General features: G+C 42.8%; 1 protein-coding gene across 5 annotated transcripts in view; it reads left to right on the top strand.

Moving 5' to 3' along the window:
* CDH18 (cadherin 18) overlaps positions 1 to 14,876 on the top strand; it is a 621,618-nt gene extending 606,742 nt beyond the window's left edge. For all 5 annotated transcript variants that reach the window (XM_083449423.1, XM_083449420.1, XM_083449424.1 and 2 more), the window contains 2 exons: positions 10,122 to 10,373; positions 12,774 to 14,876. In XM_083449423.1, the coding sequence (XP_083305549.1) occupies positions 10,122 to 10,373; positions 12,774 to 13,264 (743 nt within the window). In that variant the 3' untranslated portion in view covers positions 13,265 to 14,876. The remainder of the gene's footprint in view (positions 1 to 10,121; positions 10,374 to 12,773) is intronic.
* The last annotated feature ends 3,049 nt before the right edge of the window (positions 14,877 to 17,925 follow it).

Raw genomic sequence — 17,925 nt, forward strand, 5'->3', positions numbered from 1 at the left:
TGCTTATTCTTCAATCGACTTTTCCTTCTCCATTTTGGTTTTTTGCAGGTGAGTCTATGAACAGCTTTCACATCCTTCCCTGAAAACATTAAAGATAGTTTCCATATTTGTTTGTTTGTTTTTTTATAACATTTTTATCACACTTTTCAGTCAAACAGGCTCCCAGAGCAGCTTGCATACAATCAAGAAATAAGAGGACATTCCCTACTCTTTGCATTAAAAGCCAAGATACACATCATTAAAGGAAAGGAGGATGGGGAAGGCAGGCGGGAGAGGCAACTCAGGCACCAATTGTTAAAGTTATATTGAGTTTGAAGTTGAATGGAGCTTCTTAGTATAAACTAGGAAGAAGAAGAAGAGTTTGCACTTCATATCCCACCTTTCACTCCCCTTAAGGAGTCTCAAGGCGGCTTATAATCTCCTTTCCCTTCCTCCCCCACAACAAACGCTCTGTGAGGTGAGTGAGGCTGAGAGACTTCTGACTAGCCCAAGGTGCATGTGGAGGAGCAGGGAAGCGAACCTGGTTCACGGGGTTACGAGTCCACCACTCTTAACCACTACACCACCTATCCCGACAACATAATTTTCTGTACCCTATTTATAACTAGGCCATTCTCTTTCTTCACCCTCCTTTGTCAGTCACACCATTCCATTCTTCCTCCTTCCCAGTTTATTTAGTTAAAAACAAAGCAAAACAGCTTTTAGCCATTCTGTGGCAATTGAATTTCCATTGATCTGGCAGCTTTGAGGGCACTGTCACATTCAGATTGCTTATATGTTTCCCTAAATATCATTGGACCTCTGGCAAACCGTGGGACTACCCTGAATGTGCCAAGGAGTAGGTGGTGTGATTTTTTGCTACATTTGTTTAAGCACACAAAGAGTTGAAGCACAAAAGAACGAGAATGATAAAAAGGTTAGGTCCAGTTGCGGACGACTCTGGGGTTGCAGCGCTCATCTTGCTCTATAGGCCGAGGGAGCCGGCATTTGTCCACAGACAGCTTCCGGGTCATGTGGCCAGCATGACTAAGAATTAAAGGCAACTGAGAAATCCAAAGAAGGGCTTTTAGGGTTTCTACTTTCTTAACCATTCGGGCATTGCATTTAGTAGATCAAGATTCAATTAGACCCTTCCCCAAAAAAGAATTTGAAACAGTGATAAAAAAAATTGTGTATTTCAAAACACGTGAGTTCTGTTTATTGGATCCTTAAGTGTGTGGAGGTCTTTGCTGCTTCTTTTAAAGAATACAAATGTGTGCAAATAGCTGAACCCCAAAACACGAGAACCTGTCAACAAGGTAAGATTTGTCAGGTCTCACCTGAAAAATGTTATAAAACGAAACCTAAAGATACAGATATATAATACCCATCTTTAATCATATTCTTATAGCCTAAATCAGTTGAAAGACTTCATGCAAATAGTGTTGGGCAACAAATTAAAATTTGCCAGAAGGAAAAACACAAAGCAGGATCTCCCATATCCCCTTCTCCTGGCATTTTATGGTAATATGTTTTTAAAAATCCTCGGATTGTGAATAATAAATGAACAAGTATTCTCTGAAGTGCTCTGGTATTCACTTGCCATAGCTCCACCATTATATCTCTGTTGCTTTGGGAGTTTCCCCAAAGTCTTTATTCAATACATTTTCCAGTACAGTAGCTCAATATAACTAGTCTGAGATAAACATACTCTTTGGCATGGAGGAAGAGGGATACAGTTGCCCTAGGTGGACTGTGGATTTTGGGGAATCGTGCTTCCAAACTTTTAAAGACTTTGTTGCATTTCAGGCAGATGTTATCTGCAAGCTCAAAGTTCCAAAATTGAAATTTATATAATTAGGATCCTCAAGCTGAGGTGACTTGCATAACCACCTAACTCCATGTGAGACGAGATTCATGTGGAAAGATGGAATACATAATCATCTGTCTTTCTGGCCAGGAAGTCAAGCATGTGCTGATGGGCTCATTACAAAGCCCAGTTCCAGCTGGCAGGTTTAACAAAAAAAGTCACACGGATTCAACCCTGTTTGAACAGGGAGCCAGGCAACCACATCATCTTAATTCAGTACCTCGCTCTTCAGGAGCTTGGGGTTCTTTTCTTCCAAGATTCGCATTATTCAAGAAAATATGCCTTACTATTTGGGTTGTAAGGTCAAAAGAAATATATTTGACAAGCCTGTTCAGAAGATACTTGGCTGTATCTAGACCAATAAAAGGTCTATGGTACCAACAGTGATAGGTGCTGGATTTTATTTTATTTTTAAAATATTCATGAAGAATAGTCATGTCAGAATATAAAATAGGATCCTCCCTCCCAACCCTAGAAATTAATAATAGGTAGGGTTTTGATTATTTGGAGTATCGAAGGGAAGATTGGAGGTCACTGGTAATGTACAGGCTTAGATTCCTTCCCAAGCCACAGCCTTACCTGGGATAGGCATTAACATGGAAAATGGGGTTGGTGGTCTGGGCAGACAAAGCTTTCCATGGTGACAGATTGTGGGTTTGAAGTGACAGGAAAATAGAGTTTTTAATAAGGTGTGCTGGGAAGAAGAAGGGAGGGGGGAAAGATTGGGATCCATCTTGGACAGGCTGGCTGAAGGCTGGCTGGGGAAGGTAGCTTAGATTTCAGGGCTGCACCTCTGTGGGGGACAAACCCCTACTGAAATGACCATGCTGTAAGATCTGGACTCCTTCCATGCAGACTGAAGGTGTAAATAGGTGAATAAACCATATTTCTTAAAGCTGCAACAGTCTCCACCATGTCTCAATTCTCCAAAGGAACACAGACCCTGGGTGAGTGTCTGGAACCCCATGGACTCTTGCTGTCATTCAGCAGAGAGAGGGGGAACCACCCAACTTTTGTAACAATATATTCTCACCCAGAAATGTTTCTGTTGAGTATAGTGAAGTGGCTGAGTGGAAAGACAAGACAGTTTATTGAATACTAGGGCTGTGAACAGTCCACCAGTTCTATTTGGGAGCTGTTCCAGTGCTCCAGAACAGCATCAATATGACCCATACTTCCCCTCCCCTCCTTGTCACCTGACTGGCCTCCTTTAGACAACCACAGCGAAATCCTGGGGTTTTGGATCAGGATTTGGGATAAGGCCATTGGAGTGGCAGATCCCTCTTTCAATATTATTGTTCCAGCCAGATTAATTTCAAGTAAATACCAGAAAAGCAAAAAACAAAACAAAACCCCTGGAGTGGGTGAATAGTATTGCATCTTAACCATCTCTATTTAAAATGTTAATGGGTGAATACAAATTCTTATCCTTATGCAGCCAAAAGGGCTTCATGATGAATAAGAAGGAGGTAGCAGCATACCTAGAGCTGCAAAATGGGTAGCTTCCTAAAAAAAGCTCAACATAGTCCAGTGACAAGAGAGAATGCATAGTAGCCACCAAGTACTAAGTTTTTGTTTGAGGAATGGGGTAGAAAACTGGTCATGAATAGAGATCTTGGAAGTAGCATGGACCCCCTGAATCAGAGCAATCCAAGCTACAACATTTTGTCCCTGTTCCCACATGTATATCAGTTCCCAGCTTTCCATTGCACCCATTCAGCATTCTTTCTGCTCTAGGTTAACCAATCACAAGAAGCATTCAGATAGATTAGGCTGGGGAAAGGAGCTAAATTAAGCCCCCATCCAAATGATGTCCCTGAATTGAATTCCTCTCCAGAACCAAGAAGATTATAGGCAGCTGTTGCTGTCAATTTTAAAAAGACAAATGCCTGACTGCATATGACCACAGAACTTCCTTCTCCAAAGCTTTCAAAGGGAGTCCAGGGGTCAGAGGCCTTTGGGAATCATGACCTTTTGCTTCATTCTTCCTTTTTGGAGAATTGATGTGTTTAAGGAAAAATAAAATAATGAAAGTAGTCAGTTCCTTTCAGGCCCTTGACTTGTACGTATTTATTTTATCCTGCAAATAGCCTCACCCCACCCTGATTTGACAAGCTCTCCAAAAGCTTTTTTTTTTTAAGCTCTGGTCTTCCTAAATTCCTTCAACCATTATATTGTTACAATTGCCAACTTCATCTTTCAGATTTTGTTTCATTGTGTCTCAAACTTGCCTTGGGATTTTTTAAAAAAAGTACATCCTTTCCATCTTTTGTGCTTTTCATTTCTTCCCCCCACTCCACCCCACCCCTGGCTTGGATTTTCATCTTCAGAATATCCTTTTCCCTGTCTGTTGTTATCTGTTCCTTTGTCTCTTATCTGCCCTCCCATTTCCATTCTCTCCCCACCCTTTGGAGCTTTGCAACTAATCTTCTGTGCTTAAATTCTTTCATCATCGCTTGACTGCTACTCATGCCTTCTGTGTGAATTTAAACTTTATTCCACCCAGGCTCACTTTTTTCAGACCCTGCAAAGCTTGATTCCACATCTTCTCTTTTTAAGTCAGCAGGTTTGTCACGGCTGCTGTACCCAAATGTAATGGGTCACTTACTCTTTTTTTAAAAAAAATATTGTTGTAAGGGGCAAAGAGGAGGCTGTGCTTTCCTGATCAGCTGTAAAAAGACTGCCTAGCCTGGCAATAGCCAATGTGGTGTCCTCCATATCTTGGGTTCCATCTCCATCACCCTCAGCAAGCATTGGCCAGTGATGAGGGTGATGAGAATTAAAATCTAATACTATCTGGACAGCACCATGTTGGCTACCCCTGGCCTAGAAAAGCTTCCCAGGCGAGTTCAGCGAGAGAATGGATGGCTGGAGCACTTCACCTGGTCTATTTGTATTTTCAAGGCTGTGGCTGCTGTTAATAGACCCCATGATGCAATGTAAAGAATGTTGGTGCATTCATTATAGCCATGTTCAAATATATAAAAGGATGTCACATAGAGGAGGGAGAAAGGTTGTTTTCTGCTGCTCCAGAGAAGCAGACACAGAGCAATGGATCCAAACTACAAGAAAGAAGATTCCACCTAAACATTAGGAAGAACTTCCTGACAGTAAGAGCTGTTCGACAGTGGAATTTGCTGCCAAGGAGTGTGGTGGAGTCTCCTTCTTTGGAGGTCTTTAAGCAGAGGCTTGACAACCATATGTCAGGAGTGCTGTGATGGTGTTTCCTGCTTGGCAGGGGGTTGGACTCGATGGCCCTTGTGGTCTCTTCCAACTCTATGATTCTATGATTACTATGTAACAAGCATGAACAGTTTGGTTTTAAATAAAGATTATTGGTCCTGAATCCCAGGTAATGATGTATAGGCACCCCTGAAAAGAATTCCCCAATTTTAACAAAAATTCTTCTTTTTGTTTTCCTTGAAATTTCTTAGAGTTTTGTCAGAGTACCACCCTGGAAATTCACCTTAAGCTTTCGCTTTGGGGGGGGGGCAGTAAATCAGTTGCAGCTCTTGCTGAAGAAATTCACTTACCTTAATTGATGGGTGGTTTTGAAGCTGAACCATGAGCCCTGTGGTGTCCAGCAAGAGACCCGGATTTGGTTGACTGCCTGATGGTGATTGGTCAGGCTGGTGGGCTTTGGGTGGACCTCCCCCCCCGGGAGGGGGCAGACTAACCAATCAGCATTGACTGGGCCTGCAGCTGGGTATAAAATGTAGCCTGGCCTGGCTGTCACTCTATAGCTGGGCCAAAATGCCACAAGCTTCTGACCGGCAGAGAAAGCTCTCTCTTGGAAATCCTGCAGAGGCACTATCAGCCATTATAGACAGTGCTGAGCTGAGTAGGCCAGTGGTCCAATTCCAAAAACAAAAAACAGAAAAACAGCTCTGTTTTGTAGAACAGGACCTGATATGCTAGCTTCCTGGCCTGTGGGTCTCTGCTGCTTACTAAGACATGGAGAAATGAGGTGGAGTGCAACGGCATTAGCACAGCCAATCTGGTGCCTATGCATACAGTGGAACCTTGGTTCTCGAACTTAATCCGTTCTGGAAGTCCGTTTGACTCCCAAAACATTCAAAAACCAAGGCACGGCTTCCAATTGGTACAGGCGTCCCAGAAACAATAGCCAAAAACCACATTGGATGTTCGGCTTCCGAAAAATGTTTGGAAACTGGAACTCTTACTTCTGAGTTTTTGGCATTCGAGAGCTGATTTGTTCGTCAACTAAGCTGTTTGAGAACCAAGGTCCCAATGTACTTCCATATACACACACACACTCCCCACCACCTCAACCCTCCTGGCAAGCAACAGCAACCTACCAGCTGGGAAACTAGCACAGCAGCTGTGCTCCACTGAGTGGTCCACTTCTACCCATTATGAAGCAGCTCTACATTTAATTTGATTGGCATCTGTCTGCATTGGGAACCTGCTGTGGCTGTAGAGACTGATACAGGAGAGAGATGTTTTGTTGCATCTGAGGCAGATGAAGACATCTGGTTGTTCTGCTGCCGATGCACCATGGCATTTCCTCTCTTTGTGCTCCTCCCAGCGGTCATTCCTCTTCTGGTCACTGCTATGGATGCACAACCTGACAGTCTGTCTCCAGGCACTGTGGTCATCTGCAAGGGATTCCCACATGGTGGGGTTGATGTTACCATTGTGTGTCGAGGTCCCCAATCCACCCCCCCCAAATAACTCACAACAGACGCGTAATTTTTGTTTAAGATTTTTGGCATGATTTTGGCCACAACTTTATTCAAATACAAACCGTGAGTGGTTGTTTAGGCATTGGTTAAGACTATCTGTCCCCCCGCCTGGGGACAGAACTGACTTCCGGGCACCACCGAAAGACAGTGCGGGGGAAAGCAAGTCGGGGAGGAATTGGAGCTGAGTCACAGACCCTCAACTCTCACCCGCCTGCTCCCCGAAGGCTTGCCGGCCCTAGTCCCATTCCAGGGATTGGACGAAAAGATGGCAAGCCCCAGGATTCCTTTAATGGAATTCCCTTTCCACAGCAACCATGGAGGGGCAGGCACAGCCTATCCTAACCCCTCCTCCACCAATTTATAACCAATGCCTAATCACAACCTTACAAGTTGTGACGATTTGCTACGCAGTAGGCAAAAACCACCCAGCCAGCCAATTTGCCAGGTGGAAAAATTCCTACCAGGCCCCTGCTCAAAGGCAGACGACCCCATGACAGGCATAGCAAGATCAACGCAACAACCCCTTACTCTAGGGTGGGTGGGCGGGTGATCCGTTGCACGCAGCAAAAGAGAAAGTACAAGGCTGCGTGCAGAGTATTTAAACCTTTTACCCCTCCCACCAAAATTGCAACATAACTTTTACCCCAGCAACCCAGTGAACCAATCACTGCCCCAGGCCATCTTTAGAGACCCTGCCTGGTAACAGAGGGGTGGCTCAGTAGACCCCACCGCAACACATGCTCTCCCTGAAGGAGAACACGCTTTCTTGAACTACAAAGTCTCCGAGAGCTGTGACCTTCATTTTTTAACTCCCTCTTGGGACAAGGAAGGAACCACTCAACATTACCTTTTGGCAACTCTATGTAACTATAGGATATGACGATGCACCTTCCTAATTACGTTATCAGCAGTATGGTGTATATATTTCTGCAGGGACCATGCTTTCTTCCCATTCTTAAACGGCTCTGCTGGCTTCATTCATTTGAGCTGACCTACGGTAGAATGAAATTTTGAAGATCACGCTGCAAGCCTTTCATGAAGTCACTCTTAAATAGTATAGCAGTCATAAATGCCAGTCTATTCAGGCTCCCATACTCTTTATTAGCTTGGAATCTAGACCAATAGAATCTCATTATAACTTCAGGGGGGAAATGGTGTTGGAACTATTAAAGATTTTTCAGTTAGCTGACAGCAAAGCAAGGAAGTCAGACCCTGCTACTACTTTCATAAAATAAAACAAGAAGTAAGAGTAAGGCGACAAGGGGCTTTTATACTTTTAAAGCTTTTAAACTAGTTTCTCTACATCATGCTGTAGCAGAAAAAGATAAATTCCTATGTTGTTTTTTTCTACTTCGGGTTAGTTTTTTATGTGAAATGTACTGTAGAGACAACGATACATGATATGGTATCTTTATTGATTGCAAAAGTGTGTGGATGTGATATGAAGTCACTTACCAGTCTTTTGAATCAAGGCTTGAAATGAAACCGTGTGCGGGAAAATCAGAACCAGGGCAGATCTTGCCTGCCTACTCACAAAATGCCAAAAGGTTCACCTTTCAAATCAGTCATTTGGGAAAATGAAATCGGTGCAGTCCATTACCAGGGCTCCAGCCCCATAATGCAAGTGATTGGTGAGGGGAAAAACAAAACCAGCAAAACAACCAAGGCAGAGCTCAAATGTGGGACCAGTGAATAAGGTAGCTTGCCAGATTTGAAAACCGCAGCAGCTTGAAGCCGTGATAAACTCCAGCCCCAAAAGAAGGCAAGCTCCATGTGGGCGGGGAATGCTTCAGAAATTCACTCCTTTTGAATTCTGAACTGAAGAGACACAATAATGGAATCATAGAATTGTAGAGTTGGACTGAGGGTCATCAAGTCCAACCCCAGGCAATGCAGGAATCTCAACTAAAGCATCCATGACAGAATAAAATGCAATCACAAACAGCTACCCCATGAATTTGCAAGTGGGAATTTTGTGGTTCACTATTTTTCACCGTTCTCCAGACGCAGCCGTGCATGCCTTAGCTGTTTACAAATAATAAAAATATGGGGAGAGGAGTAGCTGCCCATGCAGATATCAACATTTGTGGTATTTCACTCTTGCAAATGCATAGAACTATTTATTTTATTTTTTGCATGAGCATAATACCAGTGTCGGCATATATACAGAGAAGGAAGAATGTGACTGATATCTGTACAATTCTCAATAGTAGTTGAGCTAAATCACCTATGAAATATTTGAAGCGAAACTAAAAAAAAAAGTCTGTGATTAACTTTGTATGGCAAGAAAACAGAGCCATTGTTTTTAAAAAGGCAAAAAGGAGACTGCTTCCGCCACCCTTTGTTATATATGTAAAACTAAAAAAAGGAATGCAGAAAGAATAATATTGCTTGAATTGTAATCTTATATTAGAAGTGGTTTGACTCTTACTTAGTGCCCAGATTTTAAATAGATGCAAATGGTGTGATGTGACATTGTACTGCTGTTCATTGTCCACAGCTGGGGGAACAGAGAATAGATTCTACCTTGTTGAAAAAGGTTGTATGAACTTTTTCACCAAGATGGATCCTGAGATTGCCCCTTTATTGCCATGTGGGCTACCAGCAAGCCTATATGGGTGAAGGAATGGGGGGCATGGGATAAGACCAGAATGTCTGGAGATGGTTGGAGGATGGATGGTGGCCGACAAGACAGAAGTACTGACAAGACAGAAGTACTGTTTTAGGGGGACGGGGGGGAGCAGGTATGGGGGACTCCCTGGTCCTGAATGGGACAACTGTGCCCCTGAAGGACCAGGGGCCCAGCCTGGGAGTCATTTTGGACTCACAGCTGTCCATGTAGGCGCAGGTCAATTCTGTGTCCAGGGCAGCTGTCTACCTGCTCCATCCGGTATGCAGGCTGAGAACCTACTTGCCTGCAGAGTGTCTCACCAGAGTGGTGCATGCTCTAGTTATCTCCTGCTTGTACTATTGCAATGCGCTCTACAGGGGGCTACCTTTGAAGGTGACCTGGAAACTACAATTAATCCAAAATACGGCATCTAGACTGGTGACTGGGAGTGGCCACCGAGACCATATAACATCAGTCCTGAAAGACCTACATGGGCTCCCAGTACATTTCCGAGCACAATGCAAAGTGTTAGTGATGACCTTTAAAGCCCTAAACGGCCTCAACCCAGTATACCTGAAGGAGCATCTCCACCCCCATTGTTCAGCCCAGATACTGATTTCTAGCTCCAAGTGCCTTCTGGTGGTTCCCTTACTGTGAGAAGTGAAGTTACAGGGAGCCAGGCAGAGGGCCTTCTCAGTAATGGCACCCGCCCTGTGGAACGCCCTCCCACCAGATGTCAAGGAACAACTACCTGACTTCTAGAAGACATCTGAAGGCAACCCTGTTTAGGGGAGTTTTTAAAGTTTGATGTTCTATTGTGTTTTTAATATTCTGTTGGGAGCCACCCAGAGTGGCTGGGGAAACCCAGCCAGATGGGTGGGGTATAAATAATAAATGATGGCGATGACTAAATGCAATTATTAAGATTACTCTGACTCGCTTTCTCTTCTTGTAGATAACACAGCCAGTATCCTGACCAGGCGGAGGAGATTTAGTCGGACGACTCAGGATGTGTATTACCTCCCCGTGGTGATCTCTGACGGAGGGATCCCTTCTCTCAGCAGTAGCGCCACCCTTGTGATACGAGTGTGTGCGTGTGAAAGAGACGGGAGGGTGAGGACCTGTCATGCAGAGGCATTCCTCTCCTCTGCAGGATTGAGTACTGGGGCCTTGATTGCTATCCTGCTGTGTGTCATCATTCTCCTGGGTAAGCCTCTCTCAGAATTAAATACCGCTGTCCTTTCCGTGGCCTTCAGATGATCACAGAAACAATGTGGCTTTTTCAGTATAATGTCATTCCGAACCAGGAATCACTTGTGATAGGAGGTAATTAGAAACACAAAGCTTTGATATTTTTTTTTATATTAAAAAAAAATTGGTAAAGACTTTAGCTAAAATTAATAGGACCAAGAAGCCTTTAAAGCAGACAGCTGAACTGCTGGCATCCTGTGGAATTAATTTTGCAGAGGTCACTAAGTAATTAGCACTGCTGATCTGCCCAGGTAATTTGGTAAGATTTTCAGGAACCAATTCGAGTTGCATGTCCAGTACTCTTGGGGGAAGTAATAAAAAGAAGAAAGGAGGAGAATCTTTTTGAAACAGATTCCTCTGCCAGAAGGACTTTCAGGAGTGTATGAAAGCCATTTGCTAATTATCTCTGTGGGATGAGCTGATAACGACACAAAGCATCATCAAGAGGGGCAAGGGACAGTGCAGGCAAGAAGATGATTCTATTAGATAAATGTCCTTGGAAATGCATTTTCTCTGAATACTTTATGTGCTTAGATTTATCTGAATAGTACCCATTAGCTAATATTCCCTCTCATTTGGCTCTGACTCAACCTGCTCATACTGTCTTTACATGTATATTTGCACACTAAACAGAGCTTGAGAAGAAAGTCCCTTTGAAGAACAAATGCTGCTCACAATGGGATGAATCTATAATGACCCATATACTAATATTGTTAGAAATTAAAGAAGTGAATCTTTATCCAGATAAAGGAAGTTCTTCAATGTATGACATTATTCTTAAATATCTTCATTAGCAATCTTCATTGCTTCCGTTCTCCAGGGAAGTTTTTATTTTATTGTTTGAAATTTCTGATAAGGAGCAACCCATTTTTGCTTGCCCCCCCCCAATAAATTTTTTATAGTCTCATTAAGTGATATTGAAATCCCTCATTCCCGCCATGTCCTCATCTGAGTGGTTTTGGTCAGTGTCCATTTTACAATTGCTTATACCCATTCCCAGTGGCCCCAATCCTGAAAAAAAAGAGTTAGTTATGCTTAAGTTCCAAGAAAATAGGTGATAATAATTTGCGGCAGCCTTTCATCCCTCAACTGTAAAAAAACAAACAAACCAGATTACCCCCCCCCCCATTAATACCTGTGCACAAATTATTAATGTGGCAAGTAATATCTTCCTAACTTGTGAGAAAAAATAATTAAGATTTAGACCTATTTAGATATAATATTATGGGTTTTGGGGTGCTAGAGGTTGTGGGTGCCTGGAATGAGTGGGTGCTGGTGTTTGATCAATGCTTGGAGCATTAAGAGGGGCTGCCAGACAGGTTTTCCCATTCAGGAGATCGCCTGGGAGAAGAACCATCAAGGATAAGAAAGGGAACAGGAGAAGAGCCATTAAGAAGCAGGTATAGGCAGATATAGGCTGCACCAGACAACAAGCGAGTGGGAGCCCCTCCTTCCACTGAGCGATAGTTATGGAATCATTATATACACCACTGCTACAGCTTGAATCTATTGAAAGCAGGGGTTTCATGACTATCGATCTGTCAGGCAAACTTAATCTCGAGAGCAACAATCTTTAATTGTTTTGGTACATTCATAAACTTAAGTTTTGTTGATGGTTGGTGGGGCTAATTTTAATCACTAAGTGTGGCACATCAGGGCAGACTTGGTTATTTTATTCATTCATTCATTCATTTCTTTTTGTCCTAGTGTGTGACTAGAATTGAGCCCATAAAGGAAACTATCAAATATTGCTTTCCTTTTCACAATTAATGGTAGCATTGAGTGGTAAATTATATTTTGATAGTAGGCAAATTTACTGAAAAGGGTTCCAGTCATATTTTTTATTTCTTCTTCAAGGCTGTTGTTTTGGATATGTTAGTAGCAAGTAAAGCAAACATTTCCAAGCACGAGAAAGCGAAAACTCTCCCAGAGTATAAAGGTTAGATATTTAAAATCTGGAAAGTAGCCAGAAGGGGGGGGGGGATGACACAGATAAGGCAAGCTGACAACAGGGGAAGGATAGATTATTCAAAGAAACTGAGAGATACTTGGCTGGTATTTGTTGGAATATGAAATGTGGGTCTTGTCAAATTCCAGAAAATACGTTGATACCCTGTAATTAGATTATGTAATATTATGGGGTGGGGGGGGGGAGAGATTAGTTTAACTTTCACTTCTTACAGTATCTCACAGAAGAACCTATATGGGAAGTTTTGGTATCATGCACATTTATTTCACTTTAATCAGTTAATGAATTGATAGATGAATCTGCTAAAAGCTATATGATTCATCAGCATAAAAAATATCATTTAATCAGCCAGCAGCCCTTCTAATCTGCTATCTTGAATTTTCTCAGCAATAGTGGTCCTTTTCATCACACTAAGACGCAGCAAAAAAGAGCCTCTGATTATTTCGGAGGAGGACGTCCGGGAAAATGTTGTTACCTATGATGATGAAGGAGGAGGTGAGGAAGACACTGAAGCTTTTGACATCACTGCCCTGCGGAACCCATCAGCTGCTGAGGAACTGAAGTATCGGCGGGATGTGCGGCCTGAAGTCAAACCCACCCCCAAGCATCCCGCTTCATCCTGTCTTGACAGTATAGATGTTCAGGAATTTATTAAGCAAAGATTGGCAGAAGCAGACCTCGATCCTAGTGTGCCCCCATATGATTCCCTACAGACTTACGCATATGAGGGTCAAAGGTCAGAAGCTGGGTCTATCAGCTCCTTGGATTCAGCCACTACACATTCTGACCAGGATTATAATTACCTTGGTGACTGGGGACCAGAGTTTAAGAAGCTAGCTGAACTTTATGGAGAAATAGAATCTGAAAGAACAACTTAAATTCTCGTTATCATTCCTCAAATATGGAACATTTTAGTTCCCCAAGCAACTTGGAGACATAACGACAGCAGTGGTTTAACAGCAAACAATCTTTATCTGAATATATTATAGAAATACAGTACTTGGAGCAAACTGATGTACACAGTTACTGTAGAAACAAGTGCCCTTTTCACATTTGAAACTGGGTTCTTCAATTGGATGGAAATTTGGAAGAAGAAACAGAAAAATATATGCCCCCAAAGGAAAAGATTGTCCCTTTGTGTATATTTTTAATTGCTCAATAAAGTCTGTGGTGCAGTATCAGTAACGATACCCTAAGTAAACCAAGCAATGGCCAATATTACTTTAATATCCCTAAATATACCCAGAGCTACATTGAGTCTATAGTGATGCCTACTTGTGAGAAGAACAAATCTTGTTTGGATCATTGAAATAATATGTCTAGCTCTGTTTATAAGTTTAGAGGGGTTAAGGTAATGATGGGGAGAGGTCATTTGCTTCTGTTGTAATACATCCCAGGAATACTACTTCTTTCGGAAGGATTTAATGGAATTACTGAGTTAAGTGCCATTTTAGTGTCTGCCCATACTAACATCCATCTGAATTTTATTTACATGCCAACATCTATTGGGGGTGACACATTTCAATGGGCCAATCCTAATCTTCCTATCCATGGTGAGCTCATGAACCAAGCATTCTATTGAAACAACCTCATAATTCCACCCTCCCACTGCCAGAACTTTGCTGTTACTGAGTGGTATCGAAGCTGTTGCTTCCATTTTTATTGTTATTTTGCCTGCTATTTTTAACAGCATTTCAAATACAACAACAGATTTTTTAAAAAAAGTTAAATTGAACAATATAAAATGTCTTTCTGCCATGAAGGAGAAGATGAAAAGGCTTTCTCAGTTTGGTTTGGTTTTTAAGTCATTGTTTTATTATGTGTTAAGCTATGCAACAGCTTGGGTTGCCTGGTCTTCATTGGGATTGGTGAATGTAGATAAGTTATTGCCGATCATATTGCTGCTCTAAATCCCAAAAGAAATTTGTCACTTGATAAGGTGTTGTCATAGCCATTTTCTGTATCTTCACAGGATGGCATAGAGAGCATTATCAGGCAATTCCAATGTCAGGTTCAGCATCTATGGGAAGACTTTGGGTGCAACAAACAACCTGAAGGCAAACGATGCGATTCCCATCTCAGAAGTTAAACGGGTCTGGGTCGTGCAATGCAATGGTCCAAAGGGCAACAGCAGTACAAGACATGCACATCACTGGCGTGCAAAGTAGAGCTGTAAAAGTATCTTAAAATGTTCTCAAAATTTATTGTAAGACAATAGAACTATTATTTACTGTGGCAACACCCAATATGTTTGGAGGGACATGCCCTTATTTTATGTCTAATTATTTAAGTTTGGTAAGTATATGTAAGATTTATGCTGTTTTGGGTCACTTGTTGAAGATTGTATGCATATTTTATATTACTTCTAGTGTATTTACATCCAGCTTTATACAGATAAAGCTGCCTGGGTCCTTCAAAACATGTTGGGTATTCCATTAAAAATAAAAAAATAAAAGATTTATTCTATTGTAATAAACATTGACAAAGAAAGATATAGCTCTTTTGTGCACTATTGGTGTTGCAATCTCTTGTTTCTTTGCAACACTGAGGTCACCGGCGACCCCTCTCAAGTTAACTACCCCAAGCTCGTGAATAAAATGGTGAGGCACAACTTTAATATTCAAGGTAAACCTGTGAGCATGGGGAAATTACCTTATAATTTATTGTGCTACATAGGATCCCACACACATAAGGCAGGGTCCTACTCAATGCTTCCTTTCCATATATGTAACTGTTTATGTTCCTACACATCTATGTGCATTTGCAGGATCATTCAAAAAGGCATCTCCATGAGGGTCAGAGTTCTTAAATCCATTGATTAATTTGGGGCCTCTGTATCAGAAGGGGGGTGGGAGTCTATTTTTTGAATAAGGAAACAGAGCCAAGAAAAGATTATATTAGTTATGATAGTTTGTTTTAGTATTTTAGTTTATATTTCATTTAGTTATGATCTTGTTGCATAGCTAGATTTTATGGCTTTGTTTGTTAGGAATGCATTTGTGTGCTTGAGAGAGAGAAAAGCGTCACTCTTGTTTTTTTCTTGTTTTTGTGACACCAAATTAATTTTACAAGTGTGGCAAGGCAAAAGGGAGTACTTATTTCATTGCAAGTCAGTTTCACTTAGGCTGCAATTTTGCAGGAACACAGCACTAGTAATAACTAGGCGGGGAATGCTAGGTGCTTTTTCTGTTCAGTGGTGAGGTCTTGAAGTTAGTAGAGGCTATTAATGAATATAGCTGTACAATTTGATTTCTCACCAGTTCACATTTAATATGTTGGTTTTGCTCCCCATCTTTCTAATGACAAGGCCCTTATTACACTCCAAACCGTAGCTGAAATCCTGATCCTGCAAAGGATTGTTGCAACTGAATTTCTCCAGAATCGTGATCTAGGGTTGGCAAACTAGGTGAGAAATTGCACAGGCACTGAATTCCCTCAGGAAACTCTCCTGAGGTTACTGTCTAATCAATTGCAGGAGAACTATGTCGTCACCACTCCATCCTACTCCATACTTAAGAGTGAGTTGGAAGTCCTCACCCTGGACTACAGATATTTCTGGGCCCTAGTGTGATAGCATTGGAACAGGCGAACAGTTTCTGCACTCCAAACACAGAGATAGAACATTGCAGTCAATCTGTATAAACACCTTGATTTTGCCACTTCTACCTCTGAATTAGTGTTTCTTCAGGGGAGTTGACATTAACTAACCACATTATGCTAGAGATGGACTGTAGTTTCTGCTTACCACTAATGAATTACTTCTATCACTGCTTATAGCAGTGTACCCCACAAGCTTCAAATACTTGAGGTGCACTTCTTTTTGTCAGAATCAAAACTGAAGGCCCGCCCCTATGGTGGAAAACAGCCAAAAGCCATTATTTTTAGGGTATTTAAAAAGTAAGAATTACTCAATCTTAGGGAAACCCACTACTTGCATTTCTGCTAATTTGAGCATGTGTCCTAGTTTAAAAGGGAGACGAGTCAGGCTAGAGATATGATAGGTGACCTCCAATCACATCCTTTCCCCCTGGCTGAAGTGGATATGAAGAAGGCCAAGATAGTAATCACACAGAGTGCAAGTCTTCTCTATGAGTAAATATGTTGGGCCTGCAATACACTCTAGATATTTTTTTAACAGTACAATCCTAGACTTTTCTGCAGACTTGCAATGCCAGCTTCCTGGTACAGTCATACCTTGGGTTACAGATGCTTCAAGTTGTGTTTTTTCAGGTTACGGACCACTGAAACCCGGAAGCACTGGAACGGGTTACTTCCAGGTTTTGGCGGTTGCGCATGCGCAGAAGCGCTAAATCACGCTTTGCACATGTGCAGAAGCACCGAATCGCAACCCACACGTGTGCAGACACGCAGCTGCAGGTTGCGAACGCTGCAGATTGCGAACATGCATCCCGCATGAATCACGTTTGCAACTCAAACGTCCACTATAGTGGTGTCCCTGCCACTTGCTGAAAAGGCAAAACACAAGACATGGGGTTAGCGTGGTGTGAATGCTTTACTGGGACCCACCTATACCATGCCAGGCTCCCATCACTTCACCACTCCCTCCTGGTTAGTGGCAGCATGGCCACTGCCAGGAAGCTGGCACTGTGGCTCCACCCTGCCACATGAGCTGCTTCTGGTCTACTCAGAAGTGAGTCTTACTGGGTTCAATGTGGCTTACTCCCACATACAGGATTGCTGTCTCAAATTATTACTGACTTTACATTAGGAATTCTCTCCTGACACGCTAATGTACTCAGTGCAAAGATCAGGAATTAGTGGACTGCATACCCCTAAATAAATGAATACAGTGGCACTTCGGGTTAAGAACTTAATTCATTGTGGAGGTTCTTAACCTGAAACTGTTCTTAACCTGAGGTACCCCTTTAGCTAATGGGGTCTCCTGCTGCTGCCACCGTGCTGCCACCGCTCGATTTCTGTTCTCATCCTGAGGTAAAGTTGTTAACCCGAGGTACTATTTCTGGGTTAGCAGAGTCTGTAACCTGAAGCTTCTGTAACCTGAAGCGTCTGTAACTCGAGGTAACACTGTAAAGGGAACGCCACATTTTTGTTTTTAACGAGGAAACCAAGAAAGACAATGAAAGCCATAATGTCAACATTTTCGGGGGGGGGCACTGGCAGAGGAACAGGTGTGTGGAGGGAGCGAACCACCCCCAGCACCACTATTCCGGTAGGGTGCCATCGCAGCGGGGGGGGGGGGGGCAGGCATGCACCGTGTACCCCCATGGGCCAGACGCCACACCCCCACAGGTGCCATGCCATGCCCACAGAACATGCGCCACAGCCCTGTAGACGGTGCACTATGCCCTCACGGGCACCGTACCACGCCCCCAGGATGTGCGCCATGTCCCCGCGGGCAGCATGCCATGCCCCTGGCTGCTCTCCACCCCCGGTGGTAGAGCATGTAGCTTCACCACTGGGGGGGAGGCAGGGTGTCTCATGTATTGAAATCACTCTTCACATGGAGGTTCTTCAGTGAGTTGGGGACACTGTTCACATTATGAAAGGAAGAAAGGAG

Source organism: Podarcis tiliguerta, assembly GCF_965153285.1.
Source record: "Podarcis tiliguerta genome assembly, chromosome: 7".
Lineage (NCBI taxonomy): Eukaryota > Metazoa > Chordata > Lepidosauria > Squamata > Lacertidae > Podarcis > Podarcis tiliguerta.